The following is a 22,691-nucleotide window of genomic DNA, read 5'->3' as shown; positions in this document are numbered from 1 at the left end:
CCATCAGCTAAGAGTAGAAAACAGTGGAAGTGTTCACAAATTTACATTTTCCTGAGGCAAACACTCTGGCAATCATTTTGTTTCTTATCCTGGTTGAAATAATTGGTCTTAATATTTTAGAAATCACAACATTTAAGTTCATTAGCTGAACAAACAGTGCATTTTTTAGACAAGCTCTATGCCCCTGTTTTCAGATTCACAGCACAGACTAGACTTAAATTATTTTTTTAAGCCACATTTTCGTGACATCAGAGCATTCTGCCTAAGGAGAACTCTACAAGTGGACTCGCATGTTGATGGGGGAGTTTATATAAAAAAAGGGGTTCTCTCTTAACCAGGTTACGCACCTTATCACCGGGTTTGTATCTGCATGTAACAAGGACTCAAAGGAGTATTCAATCTGACTATCATTAAGTCATAAAACCTAGAACCAGAAGTACAGCATCGTGTTTGTTTACAGGAAGACAAAAAGCAAGAAAAGCCAGCAGGGTAAGAAACAACATTTCCATGGTTTATTAACATGTGACTCAAAGTACTGTCCACACACACACTCGGGGAACGATAAAGGGTCAGGAGACGACCGACTCTGGAACTTAACTTTCCAGTTTACAAAACGATTAACTACAAGTGTTTTTTTAAAAAAAAAAAAAAAAACAAAAAAAAATTTTTTAAACAGTTTGTTGAATTTTATACATGTACGCTTGTTGAATAAATGCTTTTAAGAAAAAAAAAAATGCAGTAAAACTTTACAAAAAATATTTAAAAGAAATAAAACTTGGAAAAAAAAATTAAAAAGAAGAGGTCAAATATTGACCAATAATATATATATATATATATATTTTTTTACTTTTTGGGTTTTTTGTATTATTTCAATATCTATTAAAGGTAAAAAGCAATATACAGCATTTAAAAAAGAGAAAAATATTCATTTTTCAGATATTTAGTCATTTGATTTGGTTACCAAGGAAAGAGGCTGGGACTGCAGCAATGCATGGTGGGAATGTAGAGCTGCCTGGTGAAAGTGTGAAGCTGTTAACATTGAAGGTGGCAGGGAGGAGAATGGTATTGGTCGGGACAGAAGAGGCGAAGACTGGGAGCCAGGAGATCCTATTGGGAGGGTCAGACTGGGCTGGACAGAAGCAGTGGAGGAAGAGGAGGAGGAGGAGGAAGAAGAAGAAGAAGAGGAGGAAGCCGCTGACAGCTTGCCAGGTAACGGAAAGTGATGTTGTGGTCTTCCCTCAGGTTTGGTGGTTAGCGACAGCGGTTGTGCTTGCTCGGAGTGAGTAGGTGCCGGAGCAGCTGGTGATGCCAATGCGGCAGATGGAGTGGCTGGTGAGTCTAGCATGCTCCCATGAGAAGAGGCAGGACTGTCGCACATCTTTTCTGGAGGCAGATACTGAACACACTGCTTCTTGTTCCGTGAGGAGAAATTATCTAAATTCAAAAATAAATAAAAATGTATAGTTACAAAATGCCATAATTGATAATAAAAAAAAAATAGTCAAAATTCTGAAAACAAAACTAAAATAAAATATTCTAAATGTACTGCATGCAAAAGGGAAAAAAAGAACAATGGTTTAAATACAATGAGTTAATATTTAAATCAGAAGCTGTCAAATGGAGGAAGTCTGCAAACAGGTTCCAATAATGCCAATGTCATGTTAAGCAGCTTCTAGTCATTGGGTTTGTCAAACTTGCTGTCTGCATTGCTGACGTTATTGCCAAAACTTATCAATTCACATGGCTGGAGAATCATGTACCATGTCACATTTTGTGACTGCATGCCATCATCCCAACAGTCTTGCTTGTCCCTTTCCCTGGCAGCTACCTGACAGAGCAGGTGTTGTATGGAGAATTAAAAAGGTACAGCTAGTTCAGCTGCAGTCTCTGCCCTTTTTTCTTTCCCCATTCTGTCATGGTACATGAAATGCATGACATCAGACAGACAAGCCTCTCTACTGTTTGTGAGGTCTAGAACATGTGCATTCCTTATTCTTTCGATGAGCATTCATTGGTTGTCAGCTCTCATGCACATAGAGCCAACCCCTAAAACTTAAGACCACATCAGACTTGTTTGATTTTGTCAGAGTGAGTCGCTGGGCATGTCATGTTACATGACTGGTTTGATGAAACTGTGCTGACAACTGCCTCAGAGCTGCGAAAATTATATAAATAAAGGCTACAAGTGAAAATCACTAGAAAAGGTCAAATGTGACATGGCCCTAATCAAGTGTCAATACAGCTGATCATTAAACACACGCATTACCCGGGGATCCCTGAGTTCCACTCTGACAGCTGGTGTTTATCCTACATCTAGATTAGTAAACCACATTTTTTCCCCCCTCTCACATCCTTATCAGATAGTATAATGAGATAAACTGCATACAATTGCAATATATGAAGCATATAGTGAAAGGCAGCATATTGCTCTCATCGTTTTTGAACTTAAAAATTACACAAATAGATGATTCAGACAAGTTGAACTTATAAATACCACAGACATCCAGCATCACCATTATCACCATAACAGAAAACATATACAAATCGTATGCTCTTCTCCTAACCACCTGTACTTCAGTACTACTTACCCAGCTATTCATTCCCAACAAATTACAGACACAAAACATTCCACAAATGTATATTTTTGTCACAGCTACATACTGTATATACCAAATGTGCAGATAACAGACCATTTATCAACACAGACTATATACCAATTATACCATACTGATATTGTATCATTTAATTGATAATTGAAAGGAATGCAAGTTACAATTTCACAGTGCATATATCTACACATTTTTACAGCTGGAGCACAGGAAAAGTGACTTCCTCTGGGAGTGAACTGACATCCTGTGGTTTAAAACATCCAGACTACTCTCTAAACCTCTAACCTAAAATACATTGCTTAAATTTCAGTTTGCAAATCCTTTTCTTTCATTACCCTGGCATCAGTGTTAGACCACTGATATAATAATAATCTGGCCAGGCAACAACAGATATTTAGACTTAAATGCACAATAAAAACTGTTCAAGCACTTTTTCTGGGTTATCTTTGTGGGTGTAGTAGTGATTCGGATCTCATCCTACAACTTCATGTCAGGTTAAGCTCCCTGCTAACTAAGTTAACATTTGTTTTTAAAAAGGCAGTGTAAACAAAGTATCAAGAAGGACCCTTAAAACCAAACAATTTCTTTTATTCCAGTTTCCACTGCTGACTTGCTGTGTGACCCTGAGCAAATCTCTTCATTTGCCAATACTCAAATTGTGCAGTACAGAATTACACAATAACTCTGGGTAAAGGGTTTGGCTAAATAAATACTAAATAAATGTGTTGGTCAAATACTGTGTCCAAGTGAACATTTTTTAAACAACAAAAATGTACTTGGAAAGAGATTTTTGGGGAGAGGTACACAGATGCATACAAACACAGCAGGATAGGGTCAGCAAAGTAAACGTCATACCTGTCAATGCTAGCAGGGAATCTCATAGGCTGGGTGTGTAGACAAAGCAAGGAAGGGGAGAGAAAGAGAAAGGCACACAGGTAGACAAGGGTTAGTAAATATGAAAACTAGAGAAAGAGAAAGAGAGACGGAGGGAGCACTAAACATAAGAAATATTTCTAGCAACACAGACACGCATTAGACAGCAGGATAAGGGCCTGGGGGAGGAAAAAATCAACATAAAACGTCTACCAACCTCTACCAACTGTAGAGGTCTGGAAAGCCTGCATGTTTAGTAGACACTAACAACATGCTTTACTCTGTTCATCTAAATTGGATTCACTTCATACTTCATTTCACAAAAGTAGGTTGAGACTCTTGCTCAAGCACAATGTGAAGCCTCCAAAAGACAAATCATAAAAAAAAAGAACAAGGAATTTGAAAAGGATCATTCACAGATTAATACTGGAGCCTTTTCAAGTTCCTTGTTCTTCTTAACCCCAAATTATGCCAATAACACTTTTCTAGCTAACTGGAATGAAAGCCATACAATACAGTGAATTCAGAAAGAATTTAGACTGTCACTTTCTATGTCCTTTGTGTTGTATATCAAATTATAAATGGTTAAATTTGCCAGTTTTGCCCATCAGTCTACACTCAATAATAATGAAAACATTTTCTGAAAGGCTTGCAAATCTTTGAAAATTCAAAACCTGAAATCTTATTTGTACAAGTATTCAGACTTTTTTGTGACACTCCAAATTGTGGTCAGGTGCCTCCAGTTTGCTTTAATTCTCCTTGAGATGTGTCTAGAACTTGGTAGTGCACCAGTCGCAAATAGAATTGATTGGATATCGTTTCTAAAGGCAGATAACTGTGTATTTAAGGTCCCACAATTCAGACTGCAAGTAAGGACAAAAACCAAGCCATGAAGTCCAAGTCTATAGACCTCTGCAATAATGATGATAATAATAATAAATTGCAATCAACTTGTGCTGATGCATAGACCAGGGGCAAGGGATAAAACCATTTGTAAAGCTTCCCGTGTTTCTAGGAGCACATTGGCCTCAATAATTGTAAAATGGAATAAGTTTGGAGCCACCTGTACTCCTCCTAGAATTGGGCATCTGGCCAAACTATGTAACCAGGCAAGAAGGGTCCTAGGGTGGTGACCAAGAATCCAATGGTTACTCTAACAGAGCTTCAGAAGTCGTCTGCTGAGATGGCAGAAATTATTGGAAAGATGACGATCTCAGCAATACTCAATAAATCAGGTGTTTATGGTAGAGTGGCTAGATGGAAACCACTCTTGAGTAAAATGAAAATGATAGTTTAAAAATCTCAGACAGTATGATGAGGAAACAAAAAAACACACTCTGGTCTAAGGAGATAAGAATGGAACTGTTTGGACACAAATTCAGATACAATGTCCGGTGAAGACCAGGCACTGCTCATCACATGCCTAATACCATCTACATATAGTGAAGTATGGTGATGGCAGTGTCATGCTATGGAGGTACTTCTCAGCAGCAAGGACAGGAACAACTCACCAGAATTAGACTGGAAGGATGAATGCAGCCGAATACAGAGAGGTCCATGAAGAAAACCTGCTCCAGAGTACAAACAAAGGTTTACCTGTTAGCACGACAATGATCCAAAGCATACAACCAAGGCAACACTGGAATGGCTTCAGGACAAGTCTAACTGCCCTTCAGTGGCCCAGCCAAAGCCCAGACTTCAATCCCATGGAACATCTGTGGATAGACCTGAAGATGGCCTTTTACAGAAGTTTCCCATCCAATCTAATCAAGCTTGAGATGATATGCTGGGAAGGATGGGATACACAGCTCAAATCCAGGTGTAGAGACTTAACCAAGAAGACTCAAAGCTGTAATTGCTGACAAATGAACTTCTACAAAGTGCTGAAGTAGGGTCTGAATACTGATATAAAAAGACAGATTGCAGTTTTTGATTTCTAATAAATTTGCAAACCTTTCTGAAATCATGTCTTCACTTTGTTATTATGGTTTATCAAGTGTAGATGGATGGGAAAAAGTGGCAAAATTGTGTAATTAAATCTATAACATAATAAAGTGTGAAAGGGTGAAGGGGTTTGAATAGGGGTCGGAATATCTGAAACCCATTGTAAACAAATGGTTTCCCTCATGCTGATATGTCCTTGTCTTTTGCACTTCAGAACACCACAAAGGATTGTATTCACCAACATATTCATTATAATAAACTAGAAATTCAGCAGGTATTTCTCTTAATTAAGCAAAAAGTATAAGAAGGAGGATATTAAAAAAATTACATAAATAAAAATAAAAAAAAAGCAAAACACATACATCGGTCACACACAGAGACAACTGAATAAAAATACAAAAGTTGTTTTCTTACCTTCTGGTTCAGAGCTGGATTGTTTTGATTCTCTCTTTCTCTTTTTCCTCTTGCCCTGAAAAGAAGATGTAGACACCAAATAGTTTCACTATATATATATATATATATATATATATATATATATATATATATATATATATATATATATATATATATATATATATATATATTTTATTTTTTTTTTTTGAAAAAATACGTTATGTAGTTAATGAGAAAGGCAGAGCAGAAATAGTTATTCAGTTAGTAATGGTATGCAGCGTGATTACTAATTAAGAAGAGTGAAAATCAGCTAACACTGGAGAATTGAAACAAAGGCAAATGATACTCACGTAATTATCACGAGCGGACCAGCCAGGATAGAGTTGAGAGTGCAGTTGTCGTTCTTTACGGGCAAGTTCATAATACTTGGCTTGTTCTTCTCGTGACAAGGAGTGCCACTGCAATGAGAAAATGCCCCCAAGGATAAATTAGCAAGTGTTTCTGCAATATACATATATAACTTTTAAAGTGTTCAAATAAGGCTAACTAGAGACTCAAGATCCAACTCTTTTCACTAAATACTCAAGTCACTAAGCCTGATTTCTTACTTGCAGCATCATGGTCTCAATGACCAAGTTTTTATATCAAACATTGTTCTCTCACACTGGACTTCATTAATATCTAAATGCTTTTTCTTTTTTTTTATTCCACTAATGCTTTTTGTGTTACTTTGTTACACTTTCTATATTCTTGTTGACAACTCCCAATTCCAGAACTTCGGTTACACTATGTAACACAAACTACAAAAAGAACCTTAATGTGTTGCATTAGCAGTCCCATTATACTATATTCATCTTCAAACCTTGATATACAATATTTTATTTACTGAACCCCAATTTAAGCCTAACATCTTATTTAGCTTCTTCCCTATTCTACTCTGCAATTATGAGTAGTGGCCCTACCAGAAAATCTCATTCTGAGCTCATGCCCATTGTGCCCAAATGAAGACTCTAAGTGTATCACGACCCCACTGCTGAACTTCTTCTCTTACCCGTCTTCCTAGTATTTGGTTGATGGCCGCACTCTCTTTCAGTGTGCACTCAGCCACCACTTTTGCCCGCATCTCTTTCATATAGAGCATGAAGGCATTGAGGGGCTTTTTTATATGTGGTTTCTTTTCTTCTTCCTTCTTTACTGGCACAGGAGATTTCCTATAGGAAACAATTGAAGATGCATCCTAAATGAGCTGCAGCTTTGCAAAAATGGCTCATTCAGAAACCCCACCCATCAATGTTAAACAGGGCTACAGCTACCTAAGACAAATCTAAAGAATGGCAAAGAGCTCAATTCACAACCAGTTACTGGCATTTGCATCCAACTTTAGGGGACTAGAGCCTTCTAAGCTCTCCCTGGTCATGAAAGCATTCCCCAATGTTCAAAATACTTCATAAATATGTACGGGGAAAACACTGGGGAAGTTTTAAGATACATATGACTACATTAACAAACGCATTTGACCAGGGCTGTACAACTACAGAAAGTTATTATAAAATGGAACAAACTGTAAAATGATCTTGAACAGCAAAAAAGCCCTCAATTACATTTTAATATATAAACTTCTTAAAAAATATCTGCATTCAATACTTAAACTAAGTTATTAAATATTCTTGAAATTCTTGACATTTGAATGAATTCATTTTAAAATCATTAGATTTATTAAAGCTTATGAAAAGACAGTACTAAAAACTGATCTCCATCTCAACCAAGAGGAATATTTAAATCACCAAGAACTAGAAGCAGTCCATTAAACTTATGTTTATTACGATAATCCCTTAAGAGTTCCAAAATAAAATATTCCCACCATATTTTATAAAACTGATATTTAGCACAATGAAACAAAATATTAAAAATTCCTATGAGAATGAAATATTAAGAAATTTAAATTGGAGATGATTTTATATTTGTAGGAAATGAGAAGATATATGCTGCTGGGAAAGGCTGGGTTCAAAAATGTGATGGATGGATTTATGAATTGATAAGAAGAAACACAAAATGTGTCCTTATTTTTCCTTGAAGCTGCATAAAGATAGTGTATCATATAGCGACTTTCTTTATTGAGGGTAGTAGAAGCAGCATCAAAATATTAATGACTGTAATTATGTGTGAATTGTTTTTATGGCCTTAAAAAGATTTACTAAAGCTTAGGCCTTCAACATTTCGCTACATACAGTATAACAAATGGTAACAGTAACTAAGTTTCTATCAGTCCTAACTGACCATGGATGTGTTTGCTGACAATCTTGGTTAATGTGGAGTCAACTATGAATGTAAACACCAACATAGGAGTTAAGAGTTTTTATTACAGTACCTGTGGCTTAAGGTGCCGACTAGAAAACTGTAACTGATATCACAACTTTAGACTCCTATTTAACCCCCTATATTAAATGGATTTTTTCCACTTAAAACATTTAGCATTTATAAAATTGTTAGTATTTGCATGAAACATTTGAATATTAAGAAGTCTTAATCATTTTACTTTTACTAAAGAGCTATTTGCTAAATACAACCACTGCAAAGCCCAACACTGTTAGTATACGGTCCTCTAATACATTTATGTGCCATTATTGTAAGGCAGAGTAAGGATGAACCCTGAAGAATGTCCTTCACGCTGCTCAAATTCCTAGCTCTCACCTTAGTAGACAACTTCTCTTTCTACTTCTATGTGATTTTTAGGTGATATGAGGTCTAAAGACAAAAGTGTAGATCAAGCTGCACTCCAGCTTACACAAAAAGGAAATAAACTTATCTTGGTGAAAGGGAACTCCAGTCCTATTGGCAATGCAGTGTGTAGTGGCAGCTGCCAGCTCCCCTGCCTGTTAATCTCAATTATGGCAGAGGCACATAACTAAATGTGGTACTCTGTTGACAGCACAAAGATAGGAACGGATTTCATAGAATACCATTTCTTCAAGATGTGGTCTTCAGAGATACTGGGTCAGCCTACATTTGGCTGCTGACGAATAAGCACAATGTGCCCTTGGGTTTTGAGTGTGTTGAAGCAGCAACATGGATTTATTTTGACACCCACCTTGTTGCTACTCAACGAATGAGAGAAGGCTTATTCATGCAATGTGGGTAGGAGTGGTATTTCCAAGGCTACACTACTTGAAATGTTGGGCTTTGATATACAGAAAAAACAGATTTCAGTAACCTACATGTCTAAATTTGATAGTAGTTTGTTTATCGGGGAAACAAAAAGTAGGCAAATATCTTTTGGGGGCCCTTGTGCTCTTTACGCCGTGTTGGGGTTGTAGTCGGTGTTGGGAGGGGAAGTGTTTTTTGATTAAAAAAATTGAACTGCAACACCACAATCAAGGGAGTTTCAGAGTTCAGAGTTTCTCAGAATTCAGGCATTTTCACTTTTGGAAAAAGGCTAGCTACAATATTAATCTGTGAAGTTTGCAGTGTGTCCAATAGAATGCCAGGCTAATTCACTGCAAGAAAAAAAATATATTTGGGATGCATGTCCCTCATTCCATTTGGCTTAATTGTATACCCGTGTTTAAGAATTTGGTTTATAAACTCTCTTACATTTGTATGGACACACCAATGAATTTGTTTTTATGGAAAATTACCTGATAAATAAACGTTTACTAGGTTCAAATAATTCCAAGCTTATCTTTTAAGCCAGTGTTATATTTTTTTTTTTGAGCTGCCTAAAAAAATGTAATATTCAGCTATTCATTTAATGTGCTATAGCTGTAGGTGTACTTGTCTAAAATCACAAGTTAATGTATCATTTTACAGAGGGTCAAAGACTATAAACAATAATGGGTTAAAAAAAATGTTCTGTCATCAGATTCTTACAAACTTGGTTCAAAGGAACTTCATTTATAAAATTCCAAATATGGGCCTAGAAGATATTTCTAATTAGTAAATACTTTTTTAATAAATTAAAAAAAGAAGTTAACTTTTTAAGCAAGTTGACTAAAACAATTAACCTAATGTAAAAATGTAAAATACTAATAGCTATAATTAAAAATTTCTGATCAAAGCAGGCAAATGGGTTAAAAAGACTTTGGACAAGAGTTTTGTGGCCAATTCTTGCAAATTTAACTCCTACCCAGATATCACAACTCAACCCGACGTCTTGGACCTTTTAGTCTGGGATGAAGCTGCATACTTCTGCTACAGAAGTTACAAAAATATCAGCAAAAAGGTTAAGAAATAAGTTTTGTAGCCCTCCCAATGTGGAAATTGTGTTTCACTTATTTAACTTTTTTCAATAGTGATTACAAGCATTCTGTGAAATGTTAAAAAAAAATAAATAAAAAACAGTTACTCACGAATGGACAGTAGGACTGATATTGTCTTGGACAGGCTCCTGTTTAATTGCTGGAGACACTATTGCGGGATGGGGTATACCCGTCTGGTGAATACTATGTGCATGGTGAGGTACCATATGTGGTGAAAATCGACTGGACACCAAACTGTGGGGAGGAAAAACAAAGAAAGAAAGAAAAAAAAAAAAAAGAAAAGATGAAATTCAAGAAAATCTGTACATCTGGATGTGGGAAGCTGCAACCAAAAGTTTGTAATTTTTAAAAACAAAAATTAGGTGAAATTTATTTCCACCTAAAGAAAGCTATTATATTCCAATTACTGAGTCTTCATCAACAATGTGTGCAGTCAATTAAAAGGGAAAACCGAAAAAAGAGATGGGCAAATCAGGAAACAAGAATATATGAGATGAGGTTAAAATGTTCGTCAATTATTCAGGCCTTGGGGAAATGTGTGAATCAAGTTTAAGCAGCATTGCTTATGTTGGCCTTTCAGTTTGTTCTTACAACAAACCATAAATGAACAGATTTAAGTCATAATAATCAAGTATACAATGAGCTTTGTAGGTTTGACTGAAACGGCTTCCCTGGACCCAAATGCAAGTCTTTACAATTATTAAGCTTAAGCATTTATACGAACTGATTTGTAAATTGCAAAATTACAACCATTTTCAAGTTTTTTGTACCTGGAGTACCAGCAGGTTTCAATTTCTAATTATGTACTCAGAAACGCTTCCATGGTCCAGCAAATGTGAAGAACTGTTGGCTATATACACTTACTAGCTTTGTTAAACTAAGCATTACTCTAGAAATGTCACACATGACAGCTCTGATTTCTTTATAAACATCTATTTTTTGGCTTGTGAATTAAATTTATTCACTCAGTAGCTAGCATATACATTCAATAGTAACAGAATTATTGCAGTTTGACCATTGAATTTGGGAAGCGGTTAAAGACAAAGTCATGTGTGTGGACTAGAAAGTGGAAGGACTGGTGGAACTGGGCAAACAAGGAAATGGGATGTCAGAATCTCCTGCTGCCTGCTAACATCACCCAATTACATTTGAATGTTCCCCAAAACATGCAAGACATGGGTAGCCTGTTTATTCGATACGTGAATAAAGTTTTGAAGTGCTGCTCTAAGTTAAGAAACGTGTGTGCTTACAGGTGTGACACTGTAGGTCTACATTGGGTTTCTAATGCGAGTAAAGTTTAGCCCTAAAGATACATTTTCTGTGGAAATCTGCACACAGTCCTTGGTGTGCTGGATCCTGACAGAACACAATAACATTTTTTCTTCTTGCAGTTATTTCTGCCAAATGTCCTTTTGTTTATTTCTGAGTTCAAATACATGATTTTATTAACAGGACTGATTCAACAGGCAATAATGGATGCGCAGTACATTCAGCTATTCAAAGTGAAGCAGGTAGACATGCCTCTAGGATAGAGTTTGGCATTTCTCATCAGTGAAATTCACTCCTACATGCCTGTAATTTCAAGGTCTTATCTTTTCTCTGCACTTCCTCCTTTAGCACATTAATAATAATATTAATATTAAACTATCACAATGCACTGCCTAGACCAGGGGTGGACAAAGTCAGTCCTGGAGGGCCGCAGTGGCTGCAGGTTTTTGTTTCAACCCAGTTGCTTAATTAGAAAATAATCCTTGTCAATAATTTAATTTCATGACTTGTTAATGCTTTAAATCTGACACGTCAGGTCATTCTCATACACTAGATTTTTTTTCCTTTCTAAGGATATTGTCCAAATTAGTAGTCTAAAATTGAGGAGTAATTTTTAGCCCTTTACTTTTTTCTCTTCACTTTCCTTCTAAGTATTTAATTAAACCCAATAGTGCAAATTAAATACACACAGGTGTAAAAGGAAACAAGTTAAATGGAGAAATGCTAGTTTCTTTTGTCATTTGCATCTTATTGCTAATAAGGAGCAATTAAAAACCAAGAATTACAGCTGTTTAAGACTAAAATAGGCAATAAGGGTTCAAAATCATAATGAGCGAGACAACTAAAATGAAGAAGTGTTACTTGAGCAATAAGTGCTTCTGATTAAGTAACTGGGTTAGAACAAAAACCTGCAGCCACTGCGGCCCTTCAGGAATGACTTTGCCCACCCCTGGCGTAGACAGACACAAGGCATGCAATACCCACTAAAGTCAGTGGCAGGGTCGTACTAAGCGTTTCTAGTTTTTATAATAAACCTACTTTCATTAAAATGAATGGTATACCTCCAGTCTGAACAGTTCTAGAATTACATATTTTAAGCTTAAAAAATGCAATCATTAATTAGGGTTTTAAAAAAATGATTTGTTTTGAAGCTGGCAAGAAACAGATTCAAAGGGATAGGAGATCATGTTAGTCTCAAGTCGAATACTTTCTGCAACATTCCCATTCAGTGAGAGCATACACATTTTAAAACGTGATGTCCTTCATAATAAACCATGCAACTCAATTGATGTTGCAAGCGCTAGGCTCCACACAAAGCAGATGCATGAATACCCCCATAAACAGATATCTTTTGGGAGGTTCATACGTGTTAAATGAAAGATGTTGTCAAATTGTACTACAGATTTTATTAATTACTCAAGGCAGTAAAGATAATTACATTACTAAATTTGCTTAACACATTTTTAACACAAACAAAATTATGCAAAAGTGAACAACGTTGTAGGTTTGTAGAAATACGCCAAGTCCAATGTAAACTAATCATTAATGTCTATACTGAATATGGATAGCACATCCTGCTGTGCATTATGATCACGTTTTCTGCATCTCTATAATCTCCCCTTAGCAGATTCACAGGATTTAGCTTCCTATAGTCCAAAGGATGTCTCTTACCTGGACATGGAGGGGTTCATTGCAAGTGCAGGATAGGGGTGTCTGAATCCACCTGGAGGTAGGGAGTACATTGGCTGGCCCTGCCTTAAAAACAGAAGAAAAAAACACCATTGATTAAGCTCTCTCAACTGACAAATGTTTGAGGCATTTGAATCCAGTCATGCACCACATGGGCACACACTTCAGAACAGACATCCTAACATTTGCATTTTATTAATAAATCTGATAAAAAAAAAAAAAAAAAGCAATTTCAGCAAACCAAACTTCTAGGAAACACATGTTTTTCACATATCCACCATGGAAATGCAGGAGGATAATTCTTAATTGCATCTAGAAAATTCTTTAAGAACATTATAACAAAGCCTTAAGACTCAATGAAATGATGTGAAACTAACGGATGCGAAGTGTCAAACCTAGTTTCGGAGAAGTTCACATTTTTCAATCCTTAATATTTTCCCAAAAATGCAACAACATTATATTTTGACCCTTTTTAACTCAATCAGCTAGACACTAGGTTTCTAGAAGTATTACAACACCACAACAACCAACTGCAAACCCTTTAGCCAAAAAAGTGACTTTCTGGTCTGCTTTACCAGCTCAGTGTACACACATAGCAGCCAGCATTACATATAACAACATAGTAGCTGAAAGCAATTTCTTCAGCTCAGGGACTGTGTGTTTAATGTACGTTCCCATTTTGGATTTCGAATTTTCAATCTAAAAGGAAGGCATATGGAGGGGTATCGCACAACACACACTATATGCTTCAACTGACAACACATGCATATGCTACTTTTTAAAAGCAGGCTGGACTGGAGACAGGGGAAGTAAACAGCTACTTTGCCACCACAAAATCAGCATGAGGTTTGCCGTATCTTTATTTAGTGGAATATAACGTACAGTATATTAGAAAACAAAGACATGAAATTGATTATAGCTAAAGCTGGAATTTTTTGCCTGCTTTAAAATGAACATAACTTTCTGTGATATAAGATTTATTGTATTTGATTGGACTATTTCTTCCTTTTGTTTATGAAAATCTGTTAATATACTTCTCCTGTAAAGCATATTTTTTATCATATGCTCAAATATGTAATTAGTACAGTGGGTTATGTCAATTTTTTATATTATATAAACACACTATATTATAAATACATACATACATACCTTAAAAAATTAAAAGAACACTTTGAAAACACAGATCTTAATGGGGAAAAAAATCATGCTGGATATCTATACTGATATGGATTGGGAACTAAAGTATTCCATATCGTTTGATGGAAATGACAATGATCAACCTACAGAGGGCTGAATTCAAAGACACCCCAAAAATCTAAGTTAAAAAATGATGTGGCAGGCTAGTCCATTTTACCGAAATTTCATTCCAACAAATCCAGTAGTTTGTATGGCCCCCACGTGCCTGTATACATGCCTGACAATGTTGGGCATGCTCCTAATGAAATTACAGATCTCCCAGATCTGGACCAGGGCATCACTGAGCTCCTGGACAGTCTGAGGTGCAACCTGGTGGTGTTGGATGGACCAAAACATAATGTTCCAGATGTGTTCTATTGGATTTAGGTCAGGCGAGAATAGGAGGCCAGTCAAAAAGTATCAATTCCTTCATCCTCCAGGAACTGCGTACATGCTATTGCCACATGAGTCCAGGCATTGTTGGGCACCAGGAGAAACCCAGTACCCGCTGCACCAGTACAGGGTCTGACAATGGGTCCAAGGATTTCATCCCAATAACTAATGGCAGTCAGGGTGCCGCTGTCTAGCCTGTACAGGTCTGTGCGTTCCTCCATGGATATGCCTCACAGACCATCACTGACCCACCACCAAACCGGTCATGCTGAACGATGTCACAGGCAGCATAACGTTCATGTGCTCTGGGTGACCCTGCTCTCATCTGTGAAAAGCACAGGGTGCCAGTGTGGGACCTGCCAATTCTGGTATTCTATGGCAAATGCCAATCGAGCTCCATGGTGCCGACAGTGAGCACAGGACCTGTTCCTAATTGGTTAGTCAGAGACATTCACACCAGTGGCATTTTGGAGGTCATTTTGTAGAGTTTAAACACACCAAAGTGGTTAAATAACCTGATAGACTTAAATTGGTACTATACTGGGATTTTGAATCTACAAAATAAATGCTTATTTTCACACAGAAACTCACTTAGTGAAACAGTATACATCATATTTAACATTGCCCAGTAGTAGGGAAGCAAGCAAGTTAACAATCCAAAAAAACGTCTAACTTCCTTTCAGTGTCATCAATATAGAAGGAAAGCATAATAGACACAAAATTTGACAAGTAAACATTGTTCAGAGGGCTCTGCAAACAAAGCACTGAACCTTCTACAGTACAAAGCACAATTTCATTCATTTAATGGCACAAAGTTGGGAAAACAGATTCATATTTGTTTGGTTTACTCTGTAAGCCAAGACATAGTGGGCACACTACAGCTCAGCACTGGCAAATAAATGGAGACTTACTGTGGAACTAACCAACCCAGAGGGTGTGGAATTTGCCCCACAGCACCAGGTGACAGTGGATAGTATGGTGAGAGCTCTGAAGGATGAGGAGTTCTTGGTATGCCTGTAAGGAAAACAGCAAATTAGAAAATATCAAAACACTAAACTTGTACGGTGAAATAAGTTCAGACTGACAATGCACATAATAGTGTGGAAATTCTATATAAACCCATCTCCACACTGGGGCCTTTCACTGAAAATATAACATTAAGGAGTTGTACAGAATGAAGGATATGAAAACACATTATTAAAAAAACAAACATGTATAAAGATTACACAGTACAAGCAAATAAAAACACATCAATACTTTGGAGTTGATCAAGCTAACAGGCCATACAGGGTATACCAAAAAACTAAAATGACAGCCATTATGTAGCCAAGATGCTGAAAGATAAGACTTATTGAAAAATAAAACTATGACCACTGTCGTCATGTTTAACAAGTATGTCATATTACTGCCTTTCTGCTTTGTGATCAAAATTAGCAGCAATATCAATAAAAGGAGTAAAAAGAAGGTAAGCTATTAGCTAAACTTGTATGTACAATCAGTTTCATTATTTAAATTAATTGGTGTATATCATCATTTTTCCATTTTGCCAAAGGCTGATGTTAATGCTTACTACTTTTTCTTACCTGTCTTGGGATCAATCTCTGGAGAAAGATGAGAGGGAGGAGTCCCTGGAGAGAAATGCTCATTGCTGTAAGTGATTAGAGGGGTGAGCGGGTGGACGTGATGGGGATGCTGCACCACTGGGACTTTGTTTGACTGTAAGACAAAAGAAGAAATGTAGAGAAGCACATGGATTGAATATGGTATCAGTAATATAATGCTTGCAGCAGCTGTTTATTAATTTCAGAAAGGCCATCATTAGCTTTAAATCTGAGGGCTGGTTATAGTGAAGTCAGTCTGCAGTGATAAACTTCGGACAATACATCTGAATTTGCCACTTTTTATCACTCAACCTTTTTTTTTTTATAGCTCCTTTCTTTCATTATCAGTGTTGCCTCATATGTTTATGAAATCAAGTAAACTGTAAAATATACAAGAGTAATGTATATAATTTTAAAAACATAGACAGCACTGTGAATCTAAAACAGACCATAAAAGACAACTGAGCAGAGAATGGAAATAAATGAAAACTGGATAATACTTATCAGGGTGGAGAAAAACACCAACATTTTAAAGTAACGGTATAGTGACTTTGCAACAATACACATTTAATTAATTAGGTTGAATGAGCTTCAGAATAAAAATAGGAAGAGTTCCAGAAAAGTTTAAACGATGAGACATCCTAAACAAACACATATTCCCATGGAAACTGCTCATTTCCAAAATAAAATTGCAAAGACTTAAACTATTAGTAGTAAACCATGGTGCAGAAGAGGAGGGGGTACAAGTGAGCACATGTACAATCAACTCATGATGCAATCTGGAGTGAAATCAAGAGATGCAGAAGGCAGGCAACTTGCCAAAAAGCCTGGAAATAAACCGTTTCCACAGCAGCACAAAGCACACCACAACAAGTTGAGAGGCAGTCCACCCTGCACGTGGACTTAAGAGATCACTTGTTGCATGATTAGCAAATCTAAAACTTGATTCACAAGTGAATTATGGTTTGGCTCTCTCTCAAGAAGCAAAAAACTTCCACTGCCATGCCAGGTAGCTCAAGTAAGCAAACAGAATTCCAAAGTTTTACTATCAAGGACAAAATTCCGGATGATCATTCCTATGGTACCATTAGATTCATCTCTCCTTCTCTCCACCCATTTTTAAAAGTAATTTACTTAACATCAGTGTTTTTGGGTTTGTTGGAATGATAACGTATTACCGGAGCACTGAGCACAATTAAGGAACTAACCCTATTTTCCAAATGGCGCACTCACTCATAAAGCACAAATTAAAAAGCAATCTATCAACCTAGCACGCAGAAGTGTATCCAATCAAAAAAAAAATGACATTTAGAAAACAATAACCAATACAGGTTCCTTTTTTTGCCCAACAATATAGGAAAAGAAAAAAAACATTTCAACAGCAATCTACATTAATGTTACTCCACCAGGAATATTTAATCCCTATCCAATACTAGCTGGTGTTCGTTTTCTAGAGTTGAGTCACAGTTGCAGTGGCAGGATGCCCATAAATAGCTCTAGTATGAAGCAACATTTTTAAAGAATACTTTAAAATGCCAACCTTTGTGGAAAAGAACAGTTACTTTATTTTCAGTTTTAATGTACTATGTGGTTTGAATTTTTAGATGAATAAAACAAAGTAGACAAAGTGCACACCCAATTTTAAGATAATGACACTTTCATCTTTTAGGGGAAACCTCTTGTAGTAAGGACAAACAGATGCAATTTTCACATGCCAAACAATTCAATTGCTTTAAAAAAAAAAAAAATAAATAAAAAAATACAATGCTGATTTGCACAAACGAGTGAAAGAAACTGAATTAAAACTGCGTACATTTGCTGGGCTAAAAGCTCTACAGAAGTGTGTGGTCATCGTGTCCAGTAAGTCAGAGTTTAGTCTGAGCAGAAAGATTCCATGCCATATTGGTTAATCTATTTAAGGTGCTCAATTTAAAAAAAAAACAAAACAAAACAAAACAAATTTGGGGGATGAGTGATCTTTCACTTATACATGAAAATTCTAAGCATCAATGCCAGCTTGAGTACTTTCATGTTTTGATGTTTTTGGACTAGCTATAACCCAATGCAGCTGTGAAACATGTGTGGAGTCAAACTTATTTTGATTTTCAAAAATACTAAATTTGCTACTTTTACAGTGGAAATAATTTCCATTCCTCCCTTTCCAACAGGATGTTTGATATAATTCTCTCATCCCCCCAAAAATAATAAATGCACAAAAAAAAAAACTCCACACAATACACACTACAAAGTGCAGCAGAATCGTCAAAACAAGCACATTTCACAATATACATCATTTTCAAACTCTTCCATGTTCACAATGTTGGAATATGTTGTTCTTGGGTAAAGGGTGGCCAACCTGGGAATAAGATGTTGTAATGAGCAATATACAATTAGGGAAGGGCCATTTAATAAACATTAACTATTCAGAGCACTATTAGAGTCTGCACTTTTTAAAAAGTTGCATTTTGCCTGTTCAAATTATAATGGTGAGGCCATATTTTCAGAAGTATACAGCCCTGGAGAGAGTTTTTCAAAGTCTTTGTTTTCAGGAGTTGAAATAGTCACGAAAGTGTGGACAAAAGGCGAAAGAAGAGACTAATGTTTGTGTTTTTAAACAAAAACGTTTAAAACGTGAACTGAGCTATCGTTATATATAATACGCTACAGTAGCTGTCCATTTATCTGACCAGGAATTTAAACCACCTGTAGCTCAGAAACCATTTGACCTATTGGCCTTAAGTTTGGTAAACATATACTATGTGATGTCTACTATCTGCTTTTGGGGTGATGATTGACCTCAAAGGTTATAACTCTCGGCAGATGCGGCGCATGCGTATGGGCGCCGTTCTCATCTCTACCACCTTCACCGTCACTTCCCCTACCTCTTCTTATCTTAAATCATTCTTGAGGCAAATTGAAGACTTAATTTTTCAATTAAGCTGGCACTTAAGGAAAACGTACTAAGTAACTGCAACAAAAACACTGACTTAATTAGTTTTAATGCAAAAAGATGGCGTCAAAAGGAGAAGTGGGCCGCTAGGGTGGAGGAAAGATGAGCTGCTCAGGAAGCAGCAAGCGCATCAACCTCTGAGCAAACAAATGCTAAACATACAGAGAAAGTCTGAAAACTATGAATGCTCAAGTCAAGTGTATTCACTACATGTTATCGTGCAGTGTGTCGTTACTGGTAGAAAACAATAGGTTTCCTTTAAATGAGTACCTGCTTCTCGACAGTCACTTTATCAATGGGTAAACCAAACTAGTCAAATTCTCTTAATTTAGTTTTGTCGCCGATAAAAGTAAACGCTATCTAGCACATCAGCACGTCTCACAATGGTATCAAAAGACAGCATATTGCTTTTGATTGGAGTCAAAATGTTTGTCTGATAAATCCTCAAAACTTTAAAAGCAAAAAAAAAAAAAACAAATTCTCTTCTGTAATTTTAGTATTCTAAATTTATTTAAGCTATACTAAACACTGCCTACTATATACACATCTTTGTAAAGGACATGCTGACATGTGTGAAGTGGCTTGTCAGAACAGAACAAAGTGTCTGAGACATTAATGGGTTGGATATTGCAGGGCTTTAGTGGAATTCAAATGTTCACACTTTTAACTGATGCAATATTTTTTATAAGTCAACAGTGTTAACACATGATAGACCCAGGTTTTCACTGATTCAGGGTAGAGAAAACACTGGTTAAAAATTATATATATTTATTTTTTAAAGTCGCTAGAAGATACTAAACACACTAGCTCGAACAGCAAGTCTCTTATTTCAAAGTCCATCAAATGTATGTTTAACAAATTACTAATCTAGCAAAACAAAAGTTCAGCATTTATTTGAAAATGTTCATATTACTTGCAGATTTGTATCTATCACCATTAGAATCCCTTATCACTACTTTATTCCCATTAATATTAGTCAGCCTCAGTTATGTTTTCAGCGCTTCAGGATTTTGAATGCTGCAACCCTAACCCTAATGCTACCCCTTTTGGTCACACACAGGCTGAGGCAGTAGTTTCTGGGAATCATATGTCCCCACCCCGAGAAACTTCAGGGTTATTTGTTGGCATACCAAATCTGGCTTTCATTCACTGATTACGAATTCATTCCTGGGATAGAGAGCATTTGTGGTTTAGTGCTATGTAGAAAAGAATGTTTAAACTTCTCATGTATGTTATTTGCAATGACAATTTAAGTAGTACATTTTGTAGGACAAAACCAATAGAAATTAGACACACAGGGAAGTGTGAAGAGCAAAAACAGAAACCAGTGTGGGGGACACACTCCTATAAGCACCTGTGCAAGAATAGCTGCCCCAACATACAAGATGCAATAAATATAGAAATAGTAATATTAAGCATGTTCTATAAACTTGACTGATGCCAGTTTTGACAATGTTAATTATAGTATTATGATCTACAAAGTACTCATGTTTTTGTGTAATTACACAATGCAACCATTTAGAAATGACAATCATTTTAAACTTGAAATTCATGAAATAGCATGTTGTGTTTTTTTTCAGTGCAGTGATGCTGTTCATGAGCACTTCCATGTTAGAACATGTTTGTGCAAATAAGGGTTGGAGAGGTGGGTGTGTGAGAATGTTCCATCTGGTGAATTTTACTTCAAATTGGGTATTCCATTGACACATGATCCATCAAATTGCAGTAAACACTCAAAGAAAATAATAATAAAAATTTTATTTTAATAGTCTTTTTAAACACAGACCATATACTACACTATGAACCCATTGTTATAGATCAGAAGAAAACGCCTTCTCCGTTTCCCACAAGTATAACACACAGTCCCCAGCACAAAACAATACTTTTTCTTTTCTTTCTCCTTCGCTCTCCCCCGGCAAGCATCGTCCACCTCCTCCCGACTCTGGCTCACCGGAGTATTTGCTGCTGGCTCCTTTTATAACAAACCCAGAAGTGCTCCAGGTGCTTGAGGACCTATTTTCCGGCAGCACTTCCAGGTAGGGCTCAGCAGCATCCACATCATCCCCTGGTGGCGGTCATGGGTCCCAACAGGGCTGCACCAAACTCTAACTCCCATGAAGCCCTGCAGGAGTCCTAGGCACCTGTTGCAAACCCAAGGTGGCTGCCATCTAGCTTTCTGGGGGAGGTACTGTCCTGACCAGGCTTGCTCCCCCAGTCCATACAGTGAAGGGGCATCCCGGCCAGACAAGATATTGTAACACTAGAGAGCGCTGTCACTCCTCCAGACCCACAGACAGAACATCAAAGACTCCAGGTAAAAGCACCAAGAAATATTTTTTAATTATTTTCTTCAATAAAGTGCCCCAAAGTACCTCCACCACCATGAACAATAAATCAATAACAATACAATAAATCTTTTATTTATAATTTATTTATAATCTTTTATTATTAACTTTATTTGCGATCAATGATTGTTTTGGTAAAGCCATACTCAGTGTATTCATTAGATGAACGGTAAAAAAGTAAGAGCGAGGGGATGGTAACTTATTGAGGCACGCAGGCAAAACCACAATAGCACGCAGGCTCGATGTACTGTAGTGCGCGTCAACTCGATCTGAATTGCGCGATCACATTCGAAAAAATATATCTTTTCAAGTTCTATTTAGTCCATATGTGTCAAGCTCAAGGCCCACGGGCCACATCCGGCCCGGCGTGCAATTAAATCCGGCCTGCGAGATCATTTTATATACTGTATTATTGTTATTAATGGCCCGGGGAGATGAAGCGCTGGTAACACAATAAACTACAGATCCCATAATGCAGCGCTTCAGCTGCCTTGCGAACACCGCGTTAATCAAGTCTAGCTTATGATGCTGCAAGTTTTTGCGAAGCTAGCCCACACGATGCCGAAGAGAAAAGGTGATTCTGAACATAGAGCCTTTAAAAACCGATGGGAGGCTGAGTATGCGAGTATATAAGAGCATAATACAATGCAACCCAGGAATAAAACGAATGGGAGAAGAATGGGCAGTTTAATGTTTAATATACAAATGGTCAGTAACAAAAGTTCCTATTAAATTTTAGGACAGTTTATGGATTAGCACCTCATTACTCATTTTAATAAAGGTGTATTAAAGAATAATAAAATGTTTGTTACTTTTTACATCTTGGAGAAGTAACGATGAGAAAACCAGTGAAATCATGAAAATGTTCAGGAACTTTGCAGAATTCCACAAAATGCAACAAAGTCAATGGGGTTGGAAATGAACTAGTTTTGAGTAGATTATAATGGTGAAATTGTGTTGTAAGTGTCTCTTTGGGATAGGGAACCATCTGCCACTATGATGCACTAATTGAGGCCAAAAATGTGATATGAGCTGTGAGGCAGCAGTGCCAACCAGTGCGCCACTGGGTCTCAAGCAGCAAAAGATGCAAACAGAACAAATACCACAAACAAAAACCAAATTGCTACAAACTAGAAGTAAGTAAATAAAACAGATTATCAAGCTCAAAGAGCTCCAAGACTTGGGGCACAACT

General features: G+C 36.8%; 1 protein-coding gene across 3 annotated transcripts in view; it reads right to left on the bottom strand.

The window, feature by feature from the left end:
- Positions 1 to 832: 832 nt before the first annotated feature.
- tcf7l1a (transcription factor 7 like 1a) overlaps positions 833 to 22,691 on the bottom strand; it is a 100,014-nt gene continuing 78,155 nt past the window's right edge. For 2 of the 3 annotated variants that reach the window (XM_039768541.1, XM_039768542.1), the window contains 8 exons: positions 16,186 to 16,318; positions 15,514 to 15,616; positions 13,016 to 13,099; positions 10,166 to 10,309; positions 6,871 to 7,030; positions 6,170 to 6,277; positions 5,841 to 5,895; positions 833 to 1,434 (listed from right to left, as the gene is read on the bottom strand). In XM_039768541.1, coding sequence (XP_039624475.1) covers positions 941 to 1,434; positions 5,841 to 5,895; positions 6,170 to 6,277; positions 6,871 to 7,030; positions 10,166 to 10,309; positions 13,016 to 13,099; positions 15,514 to 15,616; positions 16,186 to 16,318 — 1,281 coding nt within the window. In that variant the 3' untranslated portion in view covers positions 833 to 940. Of the gene's footprint in view, positions 1,435 to 3,458; positions 3,494 to 5,840; positions 5,896 to 6,169; positions 6,278 to 6,870; positions 7,031 to 10,165; positions 10,310 to 13,015; positions 13,100 to 15,513; positions 15,617 to 16,185; positions 16,319 to 22,691 lie in introns of those variants that run through there. The other variant, XM_039768543.1, reaches the window with a different exon arrangement.

This window comes from Polypterus senegalus, chromosome 11 (assembly GCF_016835505.1).
Source record: "Polypterus senegalus isolate Bchr_013 chromosome 11, ASM1683550v1, whole genome shotgun sequence".
NCBI classification, from domain to species: domain Eukaryota; kingdom Metazoa; phylum Chordata; class Cladistia; order Polypteriformes; family Polypteridae; genus Polypterus; species Polypterus senegalus.
Note: the sequence above shows the minus strand (reverse complement) of the source record. Positions and strands in the feature narration are given on the sequence as shown.